The sequence below is a fragment of the Somniosus microcephalus genome, chromosome 8 (assembly GCF_052327205.1).
Source record: "Somniosus microcephalus isolate GS21.2 chromosome 8, FLI_Smic_1.0, whole genome shotgun sequence".
Lineage (NCBI taxonomy): Eukaryota > Metazoa > Chordata > Chondrichthyes > Squaliformes > Somniosidae > Somniosus > Somniosus microcephalus.
This window is the reverse complement of record NC_140994.1, coordinates 22542630-22564334: the sequence shown is the minus strand read 5'-3', so window position 1 is coordinate 22564334 and position 21705 is coordinate 22542630. Positions and strand designations below refer to the sequence as shown.

At 42.6% G+C, this 21705-nt stretch overlaps 1 protein-coding gene across 10 annotated transcripts in view; it reads right to left on the bottom strand.

Annotated features, from left to right (window-relative positions):
- Positions 1 to 21705, bottom strand: part of add3a (adducin 3 (gamma) a) — a 331245-nt gene that overhangs the window by 73200 nt on the left and 236340 nt on the right. For all 10 annotated transcript variants that reach the window (XM_085994332.1, XM_085994340.1, XM_085994331.1 and 7 more), the window contains 5 exons: positions 15415 to 15553; positions 15165 to 15316; positions 10680 to 10760; positions 5558 to 5707; positions 5315 to 5458 (listed from right to left, as the gene is read on the bottom strand). In XM_085994332.1, coding sequence (XP_085850458.1) covers positions 5315 to 5458; positions 5558 to 5707; positions 10680 to 10760; positions 15165 to 15316; positions 15415 to 15553 — 666 coding nt within the window. The remainder of the gene's footprint in view (positions 1 to 5314; positions 5459 to 5557; positions 5708 to 10679; positions 10761 to 15164; positions 15317 to 15414; positions 15554 to 21705) is intronic.

Here is a 21705-nt window from a genome sequence, read left to right as displayed (position 1 = left end):
TGCCAGTCAGCTTTAATTTTTTAACCATCTAATAATTCCTGCTCTTTCTACACTATTCTGTGTTTTGTTGCTGTTTGTCCCTCCTAGTTTTCTACACACCTTGGGCAGGATTTTCATTGGGCCGTGGAGTCGGGATTGGAGGCGTGTGGGGAGTTAAAATCCTGAAATCAGGGGTCCCGATCCCATCCCGCCCCCAACCCACCTCCATGCCAGTTTCAAAGGAGGCGGGTACCCGCCCCGCACTGGGACCCGCCTCCCCGAGGCGGGAAGGGATTAGTTCCAATTAACTGCCTGTTAACAAGTAGTTAACAGGCAACTTTTAGCCTAATCCCTATTTTTAATGCTGAAGTGTGGGATTCCCGACGGCTCCAAACCATGGCAAGTTTGCAAGGCGGGCCGTCGGGTTGAAGGACTTGGAGAGGTCGAGATGTCGGTGTTCAGGTGAGTGATGTGTGCATGAGTGCAAAGGTAAGTGTGTTTGGTGTGTGTAAAGTGTTTAAAGAAGTTTAAATTACCTTTTCAGCCTTCGTTCCTTTAGGTCTCGGGAGTCCCTCATCTCACCGGCACAGAAAGCAGAATGGCTGAGAACTGTCAAAAGTGACAGCCTTCAGCTTTCTGCACAGGAGAGATTTCTAACCGAGTCTGTGGAGAAGGACCCAGGTTAGAAGTAAGACTGTCGGTGTTTACAGCTTCAAACAGCTGTGAAACGCTGATATTTCATCTGTCAAAACCTCTCGACAGATGAAATTTCAGTCTGTGACGTCACCTGTTGTCGGGTGGCCCTTAATTAGCCTGCTGAGCCCGCTGTGCGGGCTCAACAAGGTCAATCAAGTTAAAATCGTGTGGATTGGCCACATCTTGATGGAGGCGGGACTACAACCCCAAAAGTTGTAGTCCCGACTCCTGAATGAAAATCCAGCCCCTTGTCTTTCCTCTCTGCTGCTACGACCTGGTGCCCTTCCCCCTGCCAAATTAGTTTAAACCCTCCCCACAGCATGAGTTAACCTGATGGCATTGCTCCCAGTCCTGTTCAGGTGCAACCCGTATCCATCTGGCTTGTACAGATCCCTCCTGCCCCAGAACTGGTCCCAATGCTCTAGGAATCTGAAGTTCTCCCTCCTGGACCACGTCTATGGCCATGCATTCACCCGCACTATCTTCCTGTTTCTTTACTCACGAGCATATGGCATGGGAGTAATCAGAGATGACCATTTTTGAGGTCCTGTTCTTTAATCATTTACTAGCTCCTGAAACTCAGCCTGTAGGACCTCAACCCTTTTCCTGCCTAAGTCATCGGTTCCAACATGGACCACAACTTCTTCCCCTTCCCCTTGCAGAATGCCCTGGATCCATTCAGTGATACCAACACACCATTCAGAACTCATGTTTGCGGTTTCAGAAATGACGGTCTATCCTCCTGACTCTCAAATCCACTATAACAACTGCATTTCTACACTTTCTTATGTCCCCCTGTACAGCAGAGTCTTCCACAGTGCTGTGGATTTGCTTCTGACTGTACTCCCCAGAGCTGTCATCACCCTCACTGGTATTCAACACTGAGTGTGGCACACTCCTGGGGATTCCTGCACTGCCTGCCTATTCCACCTAGTCTGCTGGTGGTCACCCACTCCTCCTCCTGAACTATCTATAGCTGCGGGGTGACCACCTCCTAAAATGTGTTATCAATGAAACTCTCAGCGTCCCATATGCATGTCAGCCACCCCATAAGCTCAAACTCCGAGCTTGAGTTCGAGCACTTGGAGGCACTTCCTGCATATGTGGTTTTCCAGGACACGAAGTATTCCGCAGTTCCCACATGGCACAGGATGTGCACGCGACAGACCAAAGCTGTTGTGCCATGTTAGATAACAGTTATTTAAAACTGTTTTGTTTTGGTTTAAGGTTATTTAACTAATATCCTTACCAAACATTCTTACATATGCATCTAAAAGTTTCACTATATAACAGTCAGTAGCAGGAATCCTTGCTGATTTTGCATATCCCAATCCAGAGACACTGAGGCTAAATGTAGCACCCTTTCTGCCACCTAGCTGAGATCAGTAACTCATCATAAACCAGGCATCAAACCAGATATCTTCTAATCTGTATGGCTCAGCTACATGAGGCACCGAGCAGCTTAATTTACTGGCTTTTACTAAGTTATTTTTAATCACACTGCATTTACAATATTTAAGCATTATTACTAATAATGTTGAATTGCTCATTGGTTGCATGCTGGAATATCATTCATACTAATATTAAATTACTAGAGGCAAAGCGTAACCCTATTTAACAGTACAACAGAAACTTATTGGGCACTGTTGATAAGAATTCAAATTCTTATATATTCTAGACTACTTACATAATGATTGGAAAATGTTTTACACTTAGACTGGGATATTTCCAAAGTAGAACGCCCTCTGAGATGAATCATGAGATTAACAGAACATCCTGCTCCTGCAGGAGCTATCCCATTCAAAAGTGGTGACAAAAATGATCTCCCACATCAGGGACTGCAGTAACATTTGGTGAATGATACAGTATTTCTGTACTCAGAAAAATTGGGCATGAGCATAAACACAAATGGATATTGCTGTATAGATGGAGCAACTACTTTTTGAGAACATATTTAACAAACTGTGCTACATTTTAAATGTGTAAAAAGCTCATTCCAAAAGAAACATATACATATATATATTTTACACCGATTGCAATCTTTGAATTCTTAAATACTCTCTGCTCAGCTTTGTTGGGGGAAATGCTTAAACTGCATTGTAACTTTACAAAACAATTCAACACAAATTCATGCTGGAGTACAGTTAGTCTTTGGTACCTTGCCCAATTTTCTATTTTTCATGTCAAAACCTAGGCAGCGTCAGCAAGCTATTCATTTGAAAGCAATTCAGCTGAGCCCAATGCTGTTCAACGCCAATACCTGTGAACTTTCAAATGGCTGAATGTTATCCCATCATAGCTTGAAAGACACAGAGTCCAAATGTAGTACAGTACTTACTTTTGTCTGGATTAGGAGCAGGAGGAGGCCATATGACCCCTCGAGCCTGCTCAGCCATTCAATAAGATCATGGCTCATCTTTGACCTCAACTCCACTTACCCACCCCCCTCCCCTGATCACCATATCCCTCGATTCCCCATGAGTCCAAAAATCAAACTATTTCAGCCTTGAATATACTAAACAACTCAGCATTCACAACCCTTTAGGGTAGAGAATTCCAAAGATTCACAGCACTCCGAGTGACGAAATTCCTCCTCGTCTTGGTCTTAAAAGGCCGACCTCTTATCCTGAGACTATACCCCCAGTTCTAAACTCTCCAGCCAGAGGAAACAACTTCTCAATATCTACCCTGTCAATCCCCCTTAGAATCTTGTATGTTTCAATGAGATCACCTCTCATTCTTCTAAACTCCAGAGAGTATAGGCCCATTCTACACAATCTCTCATCATAGGACAGCCCTCTCATCTCAGGGATCAATCGAGTGAACCATCAATGCACCGCCTCTAAGGCAAGTATGTCCTTCCTCAGATAAGGAGACCAAATCTGTGCACAGTGCTCCAGGTGTGGTCTCACCAAGGCCCTGTACAATTGTAGTAAGACTTCCTTACTCTTATACTCCAACCCCCTTGCAATAAAGGCCAACATGCCATTTGCCTTCCTAATTGCTTGCTGTACCTGCATGCTAACTTTGTGTTTCCTGTACGAGGACACCTAAATCTCTCTGAACACCAACATTTAATAGTTTCTCACCATTTAGAAAATATTCTGTTTTTCTATTCTTCCTACCAAAGTGAATAACCTCACATTTCCCCACATTCTCATCTGCCACTTTATTGCCCACTCACTTAACCTGTCTATATCCCTTTGCAAGCACTTTGTGTCCTCCTCATAGCTTACTTTCCCACCGAGCTTTGTATCATCAGCAAACCTGGATACATTGCACTCGGTCCCTTCATCTAAGTCATTAATATAGATTGTAAATAGCTGAGGCCCCAGCACTGATCCTTGTGGCACCCCACTAGTTACAGCCTGTCAACCAGAAAATGATCCTTTATCCCTACTCTCTGTTTTCTGTCCGTTAGGTTAACAAGGCCATAAAAAAAGCAAACCAAGCACTCGGGCTTATTTCTAGAGGGACAGAATTGAAAAGTAGTGAAGTTATGCTAAACTTGCATCGAACCTTGATTAGACCACACTTGGAGTACTGTGTGCAATTCTGGTCGACATATTATAAAAAGATAGAGGGTGCAGAGAAGATTTACACGGGTGATACAGGTAGACTATCCTTTATCCGAAAACCTCGGGACCAGCCGAGTTTCGGATAAAGGAGAATTTCGGATTTCGGAAGGTGGGTCGGCGGGGGGGTCGTGCGCACGACTTACGCTGACGCTCAGCGTAAGTCAGTCGGGGTCGGCGGGGGTCGGGGCCGGCGGGGTACGCGGGGGGGGGTCGGCGGTTGTCGGGGCTGGCGGGGTCAGCGGTTGTCGGGGCTGGCAGGGTCCGCGGGGGGGTCGGCGGTTGTCGGGGCTGGCGGGGTCGGCGGTTGTCGGGGCTGGCGGGGGGGGGGTCGTGCGCACGACTTACCCTTTATCCGAACTTCCGCAACCGGAACCCTCTAAAAACCGAAGGTTTTTTCGTTCAGCGTAAGTCGTACGCACGACTTACGCTGAACGAAAAAACCTTCGGTTTTTAGAGGGTTTCGGTTTTCAGAAGTCCGGATAAAGGGTAGTCTACCTGTACCAGAAATGCAAGGGTACACCTATCAGGAAAGGATGAACAGGCTGGGTCTCTTTTCTCTTGAAAAGAGAAGACTGAGGGGTTACCAAATAGAGGTCTTTAAAATCATTAAAGGTTTTGACAGCAAAACTAGAGGCCATCAATATAAGATAGTCACCAAGAAATCAAATAAGGAATTCAGAAGAAACTTCTTTACCCAGAGAGTGGTGTGAATGTGGAACTCGCTACCACAGGGAGTAGTTGAAGTGAATAGTATAGATATATATAATGGGTGGTTAGATAAGCATATGAGGGAGAAGGGAATAGAGGGTTATGTTGATAGATTTAGATGAGGAAAGACAGGAGGAGGCTCAAGTGGAGCATAAACACCGGCATAGACTGGTTGGGCCAAATGGCCTGTTTCTGTGCTGTATATCCTATAGGCTGTAAACTCAACCAAAGGTGGGGATTTTGAGATGTGGGGTGGGAAAGAGAAGAGATCCAAAAATAGCACTACTATACAAAATAAAGTCAGAAAGATCAATTGTCCACTTTGAGCACTGCAGCAGGTACTGTGAGCTTACCTTGCAAGTTGTACCTAGACACTTCTGGAGTTGAATTCGGTCGCTCTCTTCATCAAGTGAACCATGGTAATTGTAATATGCAACATCGCCCACAATCAAGGCCTCTTGGGATATTGGCAGGATACCACACTTCATGGTTGAAACCTGTAGGTGTTGGGGGAGAAAAACATTAATTTTCATGAATTGAGTGTGAAAAGTGCTGCAAGGTTTAAAACAGAAAAACTAAAAAAAAAAATCACTTACAGCAGCAGCTGCTGGTGTGTGTATATGTATAGCACATCGGACATCAGGGCGCGTTGCATAGATGGCAGCATGTGGGCTGAACGATGCTTGGTCAATTCTCAGATTTGTGCTCCCCTGGTCCACTACTTCACCCAGTATGTTAACTTTCACCTATTTATAGAAAAGCACACGTTGTGGTGAATATCTATGATCCTGACCATCTTATTTTCTTGGCTTCTAAAAAATGACAAGCTAGCCTTCATTGTCTGCTTATACCATATATTTTCATTTAATTCTCACACTGCAAGGCTATTCATCATTAAAATACATCACAAGCTACGTTTGGATGACAAAGGTCTTTTCGGACCATTTTTACCTTTCCAGAAGACCAACCCAATCGTCTTTCCATTACAGAACCTGTTTCTTATACGAGTGCTTATGAACAGCTAAAATCATATACAATATTAAAAACATTCTACTATTGACTAGGTCAAATAGAACACAACTCCTTCTCCTTCTTAAGCAGTCCCTCGGAACCGAGGATGACTTGCTTCCACATTAAAAATGAGTTCTCAGGTGACTGATGAGTCCAATGCGGGACCTACAGTCTCTGTCACAGGTGGGGCAGACGGTGGTTGAAGGGGCGGGTGGGCGGGGTGCTTGGGTTGACGTGCGCTCCTTGCGCTTGGCTTCCGCTTGCTCCCGGCGAAGAGATTCGAGGTGTTTGGCGCCTTCCTGGATGCTTCTCCTCCACTTTGTGCGGTCTTGGGCCAGGGATTCCCAGGTGTCGGTGGGGATGTTGTACTGATTGACAATGATTCAAAAAGTGTATGTAATTCAAAGCAAAAATGTAAATACATTGAGACCAGAAGTTTCGATGCTCAATTTCCAGGCTGCGCTGTGCTATCTGATCTCAGCTTCAGTGCTCTTGGGTTAGTAACAAGGTGGATGGGGGAGGGAGAGAGAATCATAAGCCAGCCAATCCTGATTGCTTCGCTGTGATTCCTGCTAGAAAGTGTACATTTTGACATTGGCCAAGGACGGGATCGAACTCAATGTGACGCAACACTCTGTCTAAAGTCACAGATGAAGAACGGCCGACCGTTTGTGCAAGACATTGAAAACCAACAGGTGTTTGTGCAACTATATGGCAGCACAAGCTACAACTTTAGGACAAAGAGGGGAGAAAACAATGTTTTATCGATATTTTCAGGCGTTGGAAACAGATCAAAAACATGCCCCGCAGCAGTAGCGGCTGGATGGTCTCTCATGAATAAAAAAAATCAATACATTACAACAGTGACTTCATAAGTACTTCATTGGCTGTAGAGCACTTTGGGACGTCTTGAGGTCGTGAAATGCGTTGTATAAATGCAAGATTTTCCTACAATAAATTGACTTTAGATTTCATTGTATACTAAAACCAATTATGCTCGCCAATCATTACTCAAATAAATATTCTGAAATCTTAACCAGTTCAGGAGAATGATCTGCTGGAGCACTGCCAGTTACACTGATCTACAATGGAAATGTAGCTCCTTAACTTCATAAAGAATCACTGAGTAACTACAGCAGGTGTCCATTCTCTAACCTCATTATAGGACCTCTGTGTTGTTCCCCCTCCTTGGGATATAAACATTAGATTATGCTGGCAGTTTCAAACAAAATTCAGCACAACAGTTTCACTACATCCACATATCAAATAAATGTTGACTTTTCCAGGTTATGAAAAAATAAAGCTTTGTGATGCAAAGAATTTTAACCAAAAGCGTTTTCCTTCTTTCATGTTTATTGTACAGAAAACATTGATGCATGTTCTATGGAGCTGCAGTCTGAGAAATAACTGCTGGAACAAGACAGAGTTGCAATACTTTTTTCAGCAGGTTAGTAATTGAGCAGCTGAATTATTGTGAGGAAACTGGCATAAACGACATACCTATTATCTTCAGAACACAACGGCCCAGAAATTCGGGTCTCCACGGGTGAGTACGCACGGGGTACTCACCCGTAAGCCCAATGGAAGTGCCGGTTTCCTGCATGCACTGCGCATGCGCGGGAAACCGGCACTTCCGATCCCCTGAAAGGAAGGGTTAAGAGGTGGAACGCGTGCGCAGGAGAGGCTGCGCGTGCGCATCGAACTTCGTTTTTCTTTGCAGGTTTTCCCGGGAGGGTAAGTCTGCAAAAGTTAGACATAAAAAGCAGGCGCAAGGCCTGCTTTTTACAAGGTAAGTGGTGAATTAATTAAAATTAAAACTTTTTTTCCACAGGTTTATTATTTTTAAATACTTTAAAGCAAGTTTATTTTTAGCCCCGTTAGAAAATAAAATTATTTTTTTCAAAAATTTAAATTATTGTTTAAAATAGTTATTTCATGTAATTTATAGTTTATTTTAAAAATTTGATTTAAAAAAAAAAATTATTTGAAGATTTAGTGCTGTTACGGGGCCGTAGTATTTATAAGTTTTGACAGCTCTTCCTGTCAATCTTATGAATGGAGCATTCCCTGCTCCGATTGGCTCCCCATGGCCCACGTGATCCCAGGGGACGCTTTGAACTAAGTGCGGCCCTGGGATACGCAAGCACTTCGTGCCGGCAGCTGGAGCAGGCCCCGGATCGGAATTCCACGCGGGCCCACAGCTCAACGGCCGGCGCGCTAGGCAAGTGCAGGTCGGGGGCTTGCACCTGCGGGAAGCCCCTGACCCGAATTTCTGGGCCAACATCTTCTCTGGCTAACCTAGTACCCTAATACTGTAGCTAGTTATTGTATCTTAAAGGGACACTTGTCACATGGAGGGGAGTTCTGCAGTGATTAGTTTAAAAATAAAACTTACCACAAGGTGGCTGGCCTCCAGATTAGGGCTGTCATTTTCACTACATTTCTGAGGCTCAGTACAGAAACATGACATTAGCCTTGGGTCCTTCCACCAGCCATCACTCCAATGAACCAAATAAGCAGCAGCTGATGTTAGGCAAAGACATGCCATGCTTCAGCACCTAACCGTAGAAATGCAGTAAAAATCAAGTCAGAAATCCTGAGGCAACTTTAAAAAAAAAACAAATTTCTTATTGAATATTTCTTGTCCTCATCAAGTAAAGGATATTAGTACAAGAAAATTGAAAGGTCCTCCACTTTTCCACCCATAGTCAACGCCAGGCACTTCCAGATCAGGCACAGTAAAGCCCCGCTCTCTGTCCCAAAACTATGCCCCAAACCCCAGCCCCAGAATAGCACGCTATACTGCACCAAATGTGACATTTCCATTTCCCACACCAGCTATCCTGTGGGCCATCCTGAGCAACTGATTCTGTAAGCAGAGTGAAAGTGACAGTAAAAGGGTCCACTGTATTTGCCTTGACCAGGATGATAGGAGACTGCAATAGAAAACTGTGTGACAATCACAGCAATAAGCACTCCTAAAATTGATACATTGCAATGTAAAGCTACGTTATTCTAATATTTGGGTAAAACCTAAATCTTGCAAGAGCAACCATTTCTTGAACTGCCCATTATTGCATCCTCTAAAAATTTGAGCTCTTTCTGCGAGTATGGTAACTGGGTTAAAATGTCCAATATAATTTAATTGAAGACCCTTAATAGAGAAATAATTTCATTTTACGTGGGCTGGATTTGATCCCAGGTCCCAAAAATGAAAAGGACAGTACTTGAAACTAACCAACTCACAAATTGTAAAGAACACTAAGACCGATTCTTGACCAGCACTCCCTGTGAGCGCCGCTCCACGTAGAGAGTGCCTGATCGGGGAATATGTCAAAGACAACAATGTGCAGGCAATTGCATGCACGATCAAGTACTCATTTTACATACCAAACAGTAGCTGTCTGGGACTATACTATACGGCAAAAACAAAATCAAGAAGTTGTGATGAAGCCAAAACATATGCGTAAAGTGTAAATAATTTATAAAGTCACCAGAACCAAGAGAATGTACTTGTGTCTTAAGATTCCAAGCTAGGTGCTTAATATAATCTTCTGTTTCAATTGTTTTGTATTTAATTTTTTTAGGTGTCCTAAATTTTACTGTATAAGTTCACATCTTTTGCTTGTGCTGACATGTTTCATTCCACAAATCTGTATGTTTTAGTTTGCGGTTTTGATTCTTACGTTGTGTTGATGTGGCCCAGTTAAGAAGGGGACAAACCTGTAATTATGTAACCATGGTGATGCAGCATCATACGACAGGAACACAAATCAGTTTTTCCCAGTGCTACTTGTATATATTACAATTGTAATCCGTCTTCTTGAACTAAAAACCTTTGTTACACGAGTCTCCAAATGGCTTAACTGAGTGAATCTAGTGAGTAGCTGAGCTACACAGACCAGGCTGGTCCCAGATTTGTTCTCCAGTCTGATTTGTCAGTTGAGTTGTGAGTAAAGTTGCCAGAATTAGCTACAGCACCTTGGGTTTAGCAGGAGGTGGGGTATATATAGTCAAGGTCCCGTCCCTTGTTGTTATCCAGTGACCTCTGTTAGAAATGCACGTATGTGGATGTCAGGTGAGAATGGGATTAAGCTCAGCTGTGATGTACTTTTGGTAAAATAGCCTTAAATCACGGTCAAGCCTCAAATAAATAATGGCCACTTGGGATAGGTACCGAAGAGTGTTCAACACCCATACCTCAGCAAGGTGTTGTGTGGGGGAGAAAATTGGTGAGATAAAAAAACCATCTTTAAAACAGCAGAATTTACTCATTTCAAATCATAGACACATAATTTAAGAAACAAGTACAGCTTTAAGACTAGTGTCATTTTTTTTCTCAAGAATTTTCTCCCCTCCTCTCCTGAAGGCATTGATTACTGCAGGCCATGGTTCCAGTAGGTCATTTCGGCATCTCACCCAAGTGACCTTTATTTATATATAACCCTCGCCAGAGAATATTGAAAGGCTATTCAACCATTGAAGTTATCACAGCCAAATTTGAACCTCCCCTCACCCGACATCCAAACATGCAGATTTCCAGCAAGGATTGTTGGACAACCGTCAGGAGTAAGAACCCTGATTTTGTTTCGTTTCAAGCGATAGTTCAGCAAATTGTCCCATAACTGAAAGATATGTTTTCATCAATTTGTTGCAGGAGAACCTTTGAAAAAGGAACAGTTAAACAGACGATGTGTGCAAACTTACAAGATTTGAAGCTGTGGCCTCAGCATATGACAGGCCCTTGGGAATAATGAGGAAATGTTCCTGTTCTTTGCTTACTCTGACCTGAAGAGAATGAAAATGGGGGAAAAAAAGTCACTAAGTTTTATAGCCAGTAACAAAAGACTTGATACCAATCACACAATTATCACAGTGCTGTAGATAATTCTTAAAGTTTCTGACATTGTACAATGTAAGATTGTCCAGAATACACGAACTTCAGTAACTTATTAACTGCTAGCCCCATCAATTGTTTGAACAGTTATTGAGGCCACAACAAAGTTCAAGTGAAGCGGATCTTTAAACAAAAACAGCGTTCTGAATTTTGTGCTCAAGGTGATGAATGTGCACGCTGGGGAATTTGGGTACCCAAAGCTGCCCAACACTCCCAAGTCAAGCAAAGCATAGTCATCGTAGAGTAAATCTCCCTCCACTGTACAAGAATTAACCACAGAAGAGCATCTCACGTTACACCAGTGTAACATTTTCCATTTCTTCTCCTAATTTTCTCTGTTGCTCACATGAAGGTGTGGATTCTTGCCGGTTACAGTGTCATACACATCAGGAGCAATCTGGTACCTAATTCGGGTGGCCATTCTTCACTTGTTACCAAACTGCTGGCAGTCTATTTAATCTTAGATGGCAACATAGCCGAGCCAGACATCGGTTCTTATTTGACGTCCAAGTGAATACTTCGCAGCAAGGGTTACTGAATAGTAACCAAGTACATGAATTCCTAGCTGAGATTTTTCTCCCTAGCCCAGGGGTACAGAGTCTAATTATAGGACACCAACTGCTGCCTTGCTGACATGAGCTAACTCAACACAGGCTGCAAATTGAACCAGTAACCTTATGGTTTGTATAGCTTGACACCACACCACAAATTTAAGCCATCAGGGGAGCACGTGGAAGATTTCTAAACAGGACTTCATATGTTGCCTGGTTGCTGAAAGGATTACAGTATACATGCAAATAGTGATGATTTTTATTAGACATATGGTTTGACTCAGTTAATAACTGTCTTGCTTCCGAGTCAGAAGGTAGTGGGTTTAAGCCGCATTCCAAGACTTGAGCACATAATCTAGACTAATACTTTAGTGCAGCACTGAAGGAATGTTACAGGGTAGAGGTGCCACCCTTTAGATGAGACATTAAACCAAGGCCTATTCAGGTAAACTTTCAAGATCCTAAACCACTATTTGAAGAGCGTTCTCCCATTGTCCTGACCAAAATTTCTCCCACAACCAGCACATCATCAACCACCACACATCCTAAAATATTGAGAGAAATCTAAATCACTCTTCAGTATCTAAGCCACCTTGTTACTATTTTTTATGTTTTAGAACTGCTAGTTTGAAGCAGGCATTCGGTGTTGAACTCCCTAAAAAGAAATCAACTTGTTAAGTCATCTCACCACAGTTTGTGGCAGCTTTCTCAATGCAATTTCACCGACATACCAACACTGGCTGCGTTTCAAAGTAATTAATTATATGTGAAGCACTTTGGAACATTCCGATAAACATATGGTGCTATATATATGCATGTTCTTTCCAGGACTTATACAAATACCAAGACAAATATTCACCCAACTGATTATCTATACTGTAATCAAGCACTTGAGTATTTGTGTGAACAGACCAGACAACAAAGAGAAAAAGATAGCATGTACAAGTGTTGATCCAGTGAAGTTTTGTACCTGTGGGTTGACAGTTGGTGTTATAAATCTCATCATTCATCAAGAAACTACTCATGAAATAATGCTGGACGGCCAGCTGGTGGCGCCGTCCAAGGAGTATAAATACTCGGGCGTCGGCCCCAGCTTGCGAGGGACATTTTGTAAGACAAGGAACTAGTGAAGTACAACTAGACCTCCATGTTCTGAAACAAGTTGATTAAAGCCTTGCTTTATACTCAAACCAAGTGCGTAGTGAGTTTTATTACGTCAGTTGGTAAATTAGATTTTGTCACATTTATTGTGGTGAATTTGATACAAGGCACCTGGAGTAAAAGGGAAGGTGTAGTGTTTACAACCAGTACGTCTCTTCTAATCTCATTTACTGTAGAATAGTTTTGGTGGGGGGGGGGGGGGGAAGATATGACAGAAAGAGACTTACTAAGCATATTAAGTAAAATAATACATCAGAGTTGGTAAAGGGGTAGGTCATGTCTGATTAATCTAGTTGAGATTTTTGAGGTCAATAACATAGGGGAGTGTCAATGGATGTTATCTATATGGACTTTCAGAAGGCATTTGATATGGTTCCACATAGAGATTATTCACAAAGATGAAAGTGCACAGAACTGGAGGTAACCTTGTGACATGGGTTGATAATTGGTTGGGGGGTAGGAGACAGAGCGTAGGAATAAAAGGAACGTACTCTTGTGGGGCGTGACAAGTGGTGTTCACCAGGGATCTGTATTGGGGATTCAGCATCCCACCATATATATCAATGACTTGGATGAAGGAATAGAGAGTTGTATATCCAAGTTTGCAGATAATACAGGTACTATGCTGGGAGGCACAGTAGGATGTGTAGATAGAAACAGGAAATTTCAAAAAGGGACACAAACAGATCAAGTCTAATTGAGCTCTTTAAAATGATAACGGGATTCAATAGTGGAGATACAGAGAAACTATTTCCTCTGGTTGGGGAATCCAGAACAAGGGGGGGCATAATCTTAAAATTAGAGCGAGGCATTTAAGAGTGAGATCAGCAAGCACTTTTTCACACAAAGGGTAGAGGAAATCTGGAATTCTCCCCCCACCTCCCAAAAGGCTGTGGATGCTGGGATAATTGAAATTTTCAAGATTGTGAATGATAGATTTTTGTACGGTAAGGGTATCAAGGGATATGAAGCAAATGCAGGTAAATGGAGTTGAGGTACAGACCAGTCATAATCTAATAGAGTGGTGGAGCAGCCTCGAGGGCTACTCCTGTTTTGATGTGTTTTAGAGTTATAACATGGCAGCTCCTAGCTAGCCAAAGAGAATTAATATAGGAAGTTCCTTCAGTGAGCTGAGCTCTGGTACAGTGTAACAATGAACTTAAACATTGATTCAGATAGTTATGTTTTGGTCAAGTTTTTTCTCTTCAATTACTATTGGCCCTGAATTCGCGGTCGGTATGACGGCGTACTCTGGGAGTATGACGTCATACCGCCTTTGAAATTGACACGTTCGGGATTTCCACATGCGCTTGCGCTAAATCCCAAACTTACCGTCAGTCAAGATCCAACTCCACATCGGCTTCATTGCACGTTTCACCTACCCATTGAAATCAACGTCCTGGCGAAAAGTTGGGCTAATTTCCCACCTACTGTGCATCAATTACCCTGAAATTTTTATGGCTGGTGCAAACAGGTGCAGGAGCCTGTTACACAGCATAAGGGGGGAGAGCGGGGGCGGGGGGGGGGGGGGGCTAAGAAAATTGTATTAGTTGGTGACTGACCCGTTGAGTGTTTCCAGCTTTTTCTGATTAAAAATGTACTGGCCAGACACAAAGCTCTTTTCATGTAATCTTTCCCGATGAGTTTTTGAACCCAGAAATTAAGCACTGTAAACAACAACAATAGGCACTCTATAGATTGGACATATTGCTTTAAGGGCAAAGTTTGTGTGTGCCGATTATTTCTCAACATATTGCAATAAAAAAAACTACTGATTTATAGAAACATTTTGTACTGGGGTTTGCTACTTTATGGGCATAATTCAAATAATAGGGCATCTAATCGAATACCGAGTAGGTAAGAACCGTATATCTAACAAATGCAGTATTATTATTTACACATAGTTATGAAAGATGTTTGATCAAAGGTATATCCAGCATAACTAAAATATATATACCTACCTTTTTGAATTAAGAGTGGCTATTAAGCACTATGTAGATTGTAAATATATGCCAGTAGAAGACTTCTGTCTTCTATTGACATATTTACAATAGCAATCGCCTCCGTTTCCTGATTGGCAAAGAGTCAGGAAGTGAAAGGAGCACCACCACGTGTGATCCCAGGTTCGCGTACGCACAACGGTGCATCCCTGGGCCACGATGTTGCACACTACTCTGCAGCGTCTGAAAGCAACTTCACGAAGGGGGGTTCACACGAGGTAAGTGCGGATTTCAGTGGGGTACTCCTTAACATTCGCCGCCTACCGCAAATTCAGGGTCAGAGCCATTATGTTTTATTACCTTCTCAAACGCAGAATAGTTCCTGTGGTGATAAAATCAAGAAAGCAACTAGGAAGCGTTACTCAATAAAGAGAAATCAAAGAGTTCAACTGTTAAGCTGTAAATGGAGTGCAAGGCATTTTCTAAATTTTAAGACACACATTTAGCAGTACTTCTTTCATCGCACTTTTATGGTTAGCAGTATGCTCCTCAATATTTAGACTTCTCAGGTCTAAAATTGGAAACTGGGAGGGGAAGAGAAAACTTTGTAAAAACTAAATAGACTTCTGTAATGCATACTTACTGTTATGTAGGTATTGGTTAAATGTGCCCATCCAAATAGATCTACCATTCTATAAAGGCTTGCAACTTTACAGCGGGTCAACTTCTCTCCCTTCACAAAAGCAGCAGACTCAATGCCACGTAGATCATTGATGGGTGTGGCTATTCCTAGGCCTAAATGAAAATATAAAGCTTAACAGAATTCAAGGCAACACATCTGAGTTCTCTGATATATATATATTGAAGTATAGAAAGTCTTTTTAGGCACTTACTAATTTGTGCTGTGGGTAAAGCTGCAACAGAACTTGCCATTATGAAATCTGCTATTTGTCGTAGGGCAAGCAGACCAGCTGGGTTATTCCCCTTTTTCATCTGTTCTTGAATAAGGATCTCGAGCTCATCTCTGAAGGCCTTTAATCAAATGCATTTGTATTAAAACATGAATATGAAATCATATAAATCTACTGGCCTATGCAATAATTTCACTACCCACAAGACTAACATCTTACATGCGGAAGTCAGAAATGACACTTTACATGTGTCAGATAAGCAGAGGAGCAAATATGCCAAATGCCCTATTCCTATTCCACACTATGTTCTCACAACACTCATGCAGGGAAATACTTGCAGAAATTAAAATATATCAACTGGAAAAAAAAAACTGAATCAACTTCATTTTTTCAATTATTTCAGTTAAAATCTGTTATAAATGGCCAGTCAAAGTGATCATAAATATCAATACAGTATTGTGAAGCAAGCATAAATCACTTACAAATTGCCTGACTAGCCTCACATGGAGAGTGATTAAGTCATGGCTGGATGACATTTTTTGAAATGAAGACATCAGCTTCAGCACACAGCAGTGTGAAATTATTTAAAGTGCTTCAGGTTCTGCCAGAAAACTGCACCCATAGGACTAATAGCAATATCTCACCTGCTAAATAGCTACTCAAAGGGAAGTCCCTCCCGTCCAAAACTCATTACGAGTCTCTCACATTTATGAATGAACTGTTGTAAACTCACCATCACTGATGGAAAAAAAAACCTTAATTCTATGTATTAATAAATCATTGAACATTTATCATAGACTTTTAATTGTGGATTAAAAATTATTTTTAATCAATCTTTATTTGTAGTGCTTAGTCAACAATTCATATTCCAAAGCGGTTTTAAGATTTGAGGAAGAGAGCATTTAGGACCAATTCTGACGACAGCTACCTGAATTAGATCCTTCCGTGTATAAGAAGTCTCAATTCTCAAAATACATCTTCATATAACAGTTTGCATAACAAATGTTCTGCAATTTTTCACCCCTTCCATCCCTTGCCCTCTTCCTTCCCTGAAAATTTCAACTCCATACTGAAGTATGGATATCAATCGCGATCAACCACATCTGTGGTAAGTGTCTGCAGCTCGAGGAACTTCATCTCAGAGCTGCTGAGCTGGAGTACGAGGTGCAGACATTGCGGAGCATCAGGGAAGGGGAGAGTTACCTGGACACTTTGTTCCAGGAGGCAGTCACACCCCTTAGGTCAAGTAGTACTTTAGAGTTAGTCAACGGTCAGGGACAGGAGGGTGTGACCGCAAGTCAGGAAGATATGGGGGGCCCAGGATATAGTGACGGAGGAGCCTCGGCCCTTGACTTTGACCAACAGGTATGAGATACTTGCTACCCGTGTGGATGAGAACAAGGACTGCAGGGTGGATGAGCAAACTGACCATGGCACCATGGTGCAGGAGATCATTCAAGTGGGGGGAGTGAAAAAGAATGTGATAGTGGTAGGGGACAGCATAGTCAGGGGGATAGATACTGTTCTCTGCAGCCGCGACCGGGAGTTCCGAAGGTTGTGTTGCCTGCCTGGTGCCAGGGTAAAGGATGTCTCCTCGCGGCTGGAGAAGAACTTGGAGTGGGAGGAGGAGGATCCAGTTGTCGTGGTCCATGTCTGAACCAACGACAGAGGTAGAACTAGGAATTAGGTTCTGCTGAGAGTATTTAAGGAGCTAGGGCCAAAATTAAAACGCAGAACCTCACAGGTAATAATCTCTGGATTGTTACCTGAGCCACGCGCAAATTGGCATAGGGACAAACAGATTAGAAGGTTAAATGCACGGCTCAAAGAGTGGTGTGGGAGGCAAAGGTTTCAATTCATGGGGCACTGGCACCAGTACTGGGGAAAAGAGGGAGCTGTTCCGTGGGGATGGGCTCTGCTTAAACCGGGCTTGAACTAGTGTCCTGGCGAGTCGAATAACTAGGGTGGTAGATAGGGCTTTAAACTAATGAAGGGGGGTAGGAGGATCCAGGAACGGGTAAATTCAAAAGCAGCAAGAGAAATGTCAAGGCTGCAGAGCAAAGTAGTGATCTGGGTAAAGATAAGCAGAATGGGTCAGGAAATGACAAAGATTAACAAAGGTAATAGGGAATTAGTGACTAAAGTGACATCAGGGAAAAATAGAAAAAAGTTAAAGTTAAAGGTACTATATCTGAATGCACAAAGATTTTGCAGCAAAATAGATGAATTAAAAGCGCAGATAGAAATAAATGGGTTTGATTTAATAGCCATTACGTGGTTGCAGAGTGACCAAGGTTGGGAACTAAATGTTCTAGGATATTTGACTTTTAGAAGAGGCAGGCAGAATGGAAAAGGAGGAGGGGTAGCCCTGATAATAAAAGGAGGGAATAAAGACAGTAGAGAGAAAGGATCTTGGCTCGGAAAAACAAAATGTAGAATTAGTTTGGGTGGAGTTAAGAAACAACAAGGGGCAGAAAATACTAGTGGGAGTAGTCTATAGGCCCCCTAACAGTGGTTGTAGAGTCAGGCAGAGAATAAATCAGGAAATTAGAGATGCATGTAACAAGGGTAATACAGTAATCATGGGGGACTTTAACTTTCATATAGACTGGGCATATCAAATTTGCAGAAATAGTACAGAGGAAGAGTTCATGAAATTCAGATAGTTTTCCAAATCAGTATGTCAAGGAACCCACAAGGGAATTGTCTATTTTAGATCTAGTACTGTGCAATGAGACAGGGTTCATTAATAACCCTGCAGTAAAGGAGCCTCTGGGGAGCAGTGATCATAATATGATAGAATTTTATGTTGAGTTTGACAGTGATTTAGTTAAGTCCGAAACTAGTATCCTAAACCTGAACAAAGCAATCTACGTAGGTATGAGAGGCGAGTTGGCTAAGGTAGGTTGGGAAACTAAAAGAGATGACAGTAGAAAAGCAATGGCAGAAAGAATTCATTATTCGCAACGAATATACATTCCCTTAAGGAATAAAAAGACCACGGGAAGAATGGTCCAACCGTGGCTAACAAGAGAAATTAAAGATAGTATTAGATTAAAGGAAGAGGCTTATAATGTTGCCAAAATGAGTAGTAAGCCTGAGGATTGGGAGGATTTTAGAATTCAACAAAGGACGACCAAGAAATTGATAAAGAAAGGGAAAACAGAATGAGAGTAAACTAGCGAGAGACATCAAAACAGACTGTAAAAGCTTCTATACGTATGTAAATAGGAAAGGACTAGCAAAAGTAAACGTGGGTCCCTTACAGGCTGAGACAGCAGAAATTATAATGTGGAATAAGGAAATGGCAGAGAAATTAAACAAATACTTTGTGTCTGTCTTCACGGAAGAAGATGCAAAAAACCTCCCGGTAATAGTGGAGAACCAAGGGTATTTAGTAAAAAAAATAGTACTGGAGAAATTAATGGGACTGATGGCCTACATCCTAGGGTTTTAAAAGAGGTGGCTATAGAGATAGTGGATGCATTGGTTGTCATCGTCCAAAATTCCATAGATTCTAGAACGGTTCCTGCGGATTGGAAGGTAGCAAATGTAACCCCACTATTTAAGAAAGGAGGGAAGAGAGAAAACAGGGAACTACAGACCAGTTAGCCAGGGAAAATACTAGAATCTATTACAGTAAACTCGTTTAAACAGCAATTAATCATCCGGAATTCTTTAATAACCGGCAAAATAGATAACCGGTAGTCTTGCCGAATCCATCCAGTACTCGTTTTGCCGAATCCGAGTCTCCCGCGGTGGCCGAGTTAGTCAGTGGTTTTTATTTTTGATTGTGTTAAAAATTGCCTACCTCTCAGTTATCCAGAATTTTTCATCAACCGGCACCATCCTGGTCCCATAGGTGCCGGATACGAAAGAATTTACTGTATTAAGGACGTGGTAACAGGGCACTTAGAAAATACTAATAGGATTGGGCAGAGTCAACATGGATTTATGAAAGGGAAATCATGTTTGACAAATCTGTTAAGAGTTTTTTGAGGTTGCAACTTGCAGAATAGATGAGGGGGAACCAGTGGATGTGGTATATTTGGATTTTCAGAAGGCATTCGATAAGATGCCACACAAGAGGTTATTAAACAACATTAGGGCTCATGGGATTGGGGGTAATATACTAGCATGGGCTGAGGATTGGTTAATGGACAGAAAGCAGAGAGTAGGAATAAACAGGTCATTTTCAGGTTGGCAGGCTGAAACTAGTGGGGTACCACAAGGATCAGTGCTTGGGCCTCAGCTATTCACAATCTATATCAATGATTTGGATGAGGGGACCAAATGAAATATATCCAAGTTTGCTGATGATACAAAGCTAGATGGGAATGAAAGTAAGTTGTGAGGAGGATGCAAAGAGACTTCAAGGGGATATAAACAGGCTAAGTGAGTCAGCAAGAACATAGTAAATGGAATATAATGTGAAGTTATCCACTTTGGTCGGAAAAATAGAAAAGAAGGGTATTTTTTAAATGGTGAGAGATTGGGAAATGTTAGTGTTCAGAGGGACCTGGATGTCCTTGTACATGAATCACTGAAAGTTAACATGCAGGTACAGCAAGCAATTGAGAAAGCAAATGGTATGTTGGCCTTTATCACAAGAGGATTTGAGTATAAGCGTTAATACGTCTTACTGCAATTATATAGGGCCCTGGTGAGACCACACCTGGAGTATTGTGTACAGTTTTGGTCTCCTTACCTAAGGAAGGATATACTTGCCATAGAGGGAGGGCAACGAAGGTTCACCAAACTGATTCCTGGGATGGGGGGATTGTCCTATGAGGAGAGATTGAGTAGACTAGGCCTATATTCTCTGGAGTTTCGAAGAATGAGAGGTGATCTCATTGAAACATACAAAATTCTTACAGGGATTGACAGGGTAGAGGCAGGGAGGTGTTTCCCCTGGCTGGGGAGTCTAGAACCAGGGGTCGGCCATTTAGGACTGAGATAAGGAGAAATTTCTTCACTCAAAGGATGGTGACTCTTTGGAATTCTCTACCCCAGAGGGCTGTGGAGGCTCAGTCGTCGAGTATATTCAAGACAGAGATCGATAGATTTTTGAATATTAAGGGAATCAAGGGATATGGAGATAGTACAGGAAAGTGGAGTTGAGGTCGTAGATCAGCCATGATCTTATTGAATGGCGGAGCAGGCTCGAGGGGCTGAATGGCCTACTCCTGCTCCTATTTCTTATGTTCTTAATCGTCCTTGGATACCTTTCCCAAGAGCCCAGTGAATATCAGGCTATTTGACAATGGGTATAAGAGGGAGACATCACAGCTGAGCCTATTCCTATTCTTCCCCAATGTCCACATATATACATGCACTTCCAGCAGATTGTGCCACAATGTATGCAGCAGGAGCCCAATAAGGCACACAGCAGAAACTCCAAATGATTTTCTCACTGCCTTCCCCACTTCCTATGTGTGTAACACCAGCTTTCTGGCCATTTTTATGAATCATATTTTATATCCAAAACCCCAAGAAAGAACTGTACTGTTGGGCAAGCTTGTGGGAGTGGCTTAGGGAATAGGATTGCAAGCCAGGCTAACCTGACTTAAGGTTCATTCATATGCAAACGGCCATCTCACGCTGACAGGCTGGGTGACAGGGAACCCAGGCCGATTGACATCATCACCATCTAACATGATTACTGGGAACAATACCCCGAGAGGTAACTCAGAGACACGTTGCCCTCACATCAATAAAGCACAGTCCCAACCGAAACTGGTGGAAGGCAGGAGATGGCCAGGCCATTGTCTTCCAGTAGATAAGCCAGTTAAGCAAGTTTGGTTTGAGATTGAAACCCATTACCTGCTAATGGGGGCCATCAACTCAGGAAACGACAGGCATCCAGTAATCAGCACTCATCGTCTCTCCAGGTGCCAGGCCTGGGAGCGGGGAAACGGAATATAATTTTTCACAAAGATTTCAAAGGTCATGAGCCACTCCAGGCCACAGGGGGGTCCAGACAGATCACCTGAGTCAATACATCGATCAGTATTGGTGGGAGAAAAGGTGATGGGTTTTGGGTATATAAGGAGCCGTTCAGGGGCTGCTTTCTCTCGCTCTCTTCTCCTCAGCATCAATCTACAGCGAGTCTCCCGAGTGGGGCTCGGCTCGATGGAACACTGCCAGAAGCCGAGCGCTGCTCTTCATCCCTCATCAACAGGCCTCGGCTCAAACTGGAACTTGGATACTGCGTCGGCGGTACGGAACCAGGAGCGAAACGTACAGGAAGAAGCTGTAAGCAAGACAACGGGC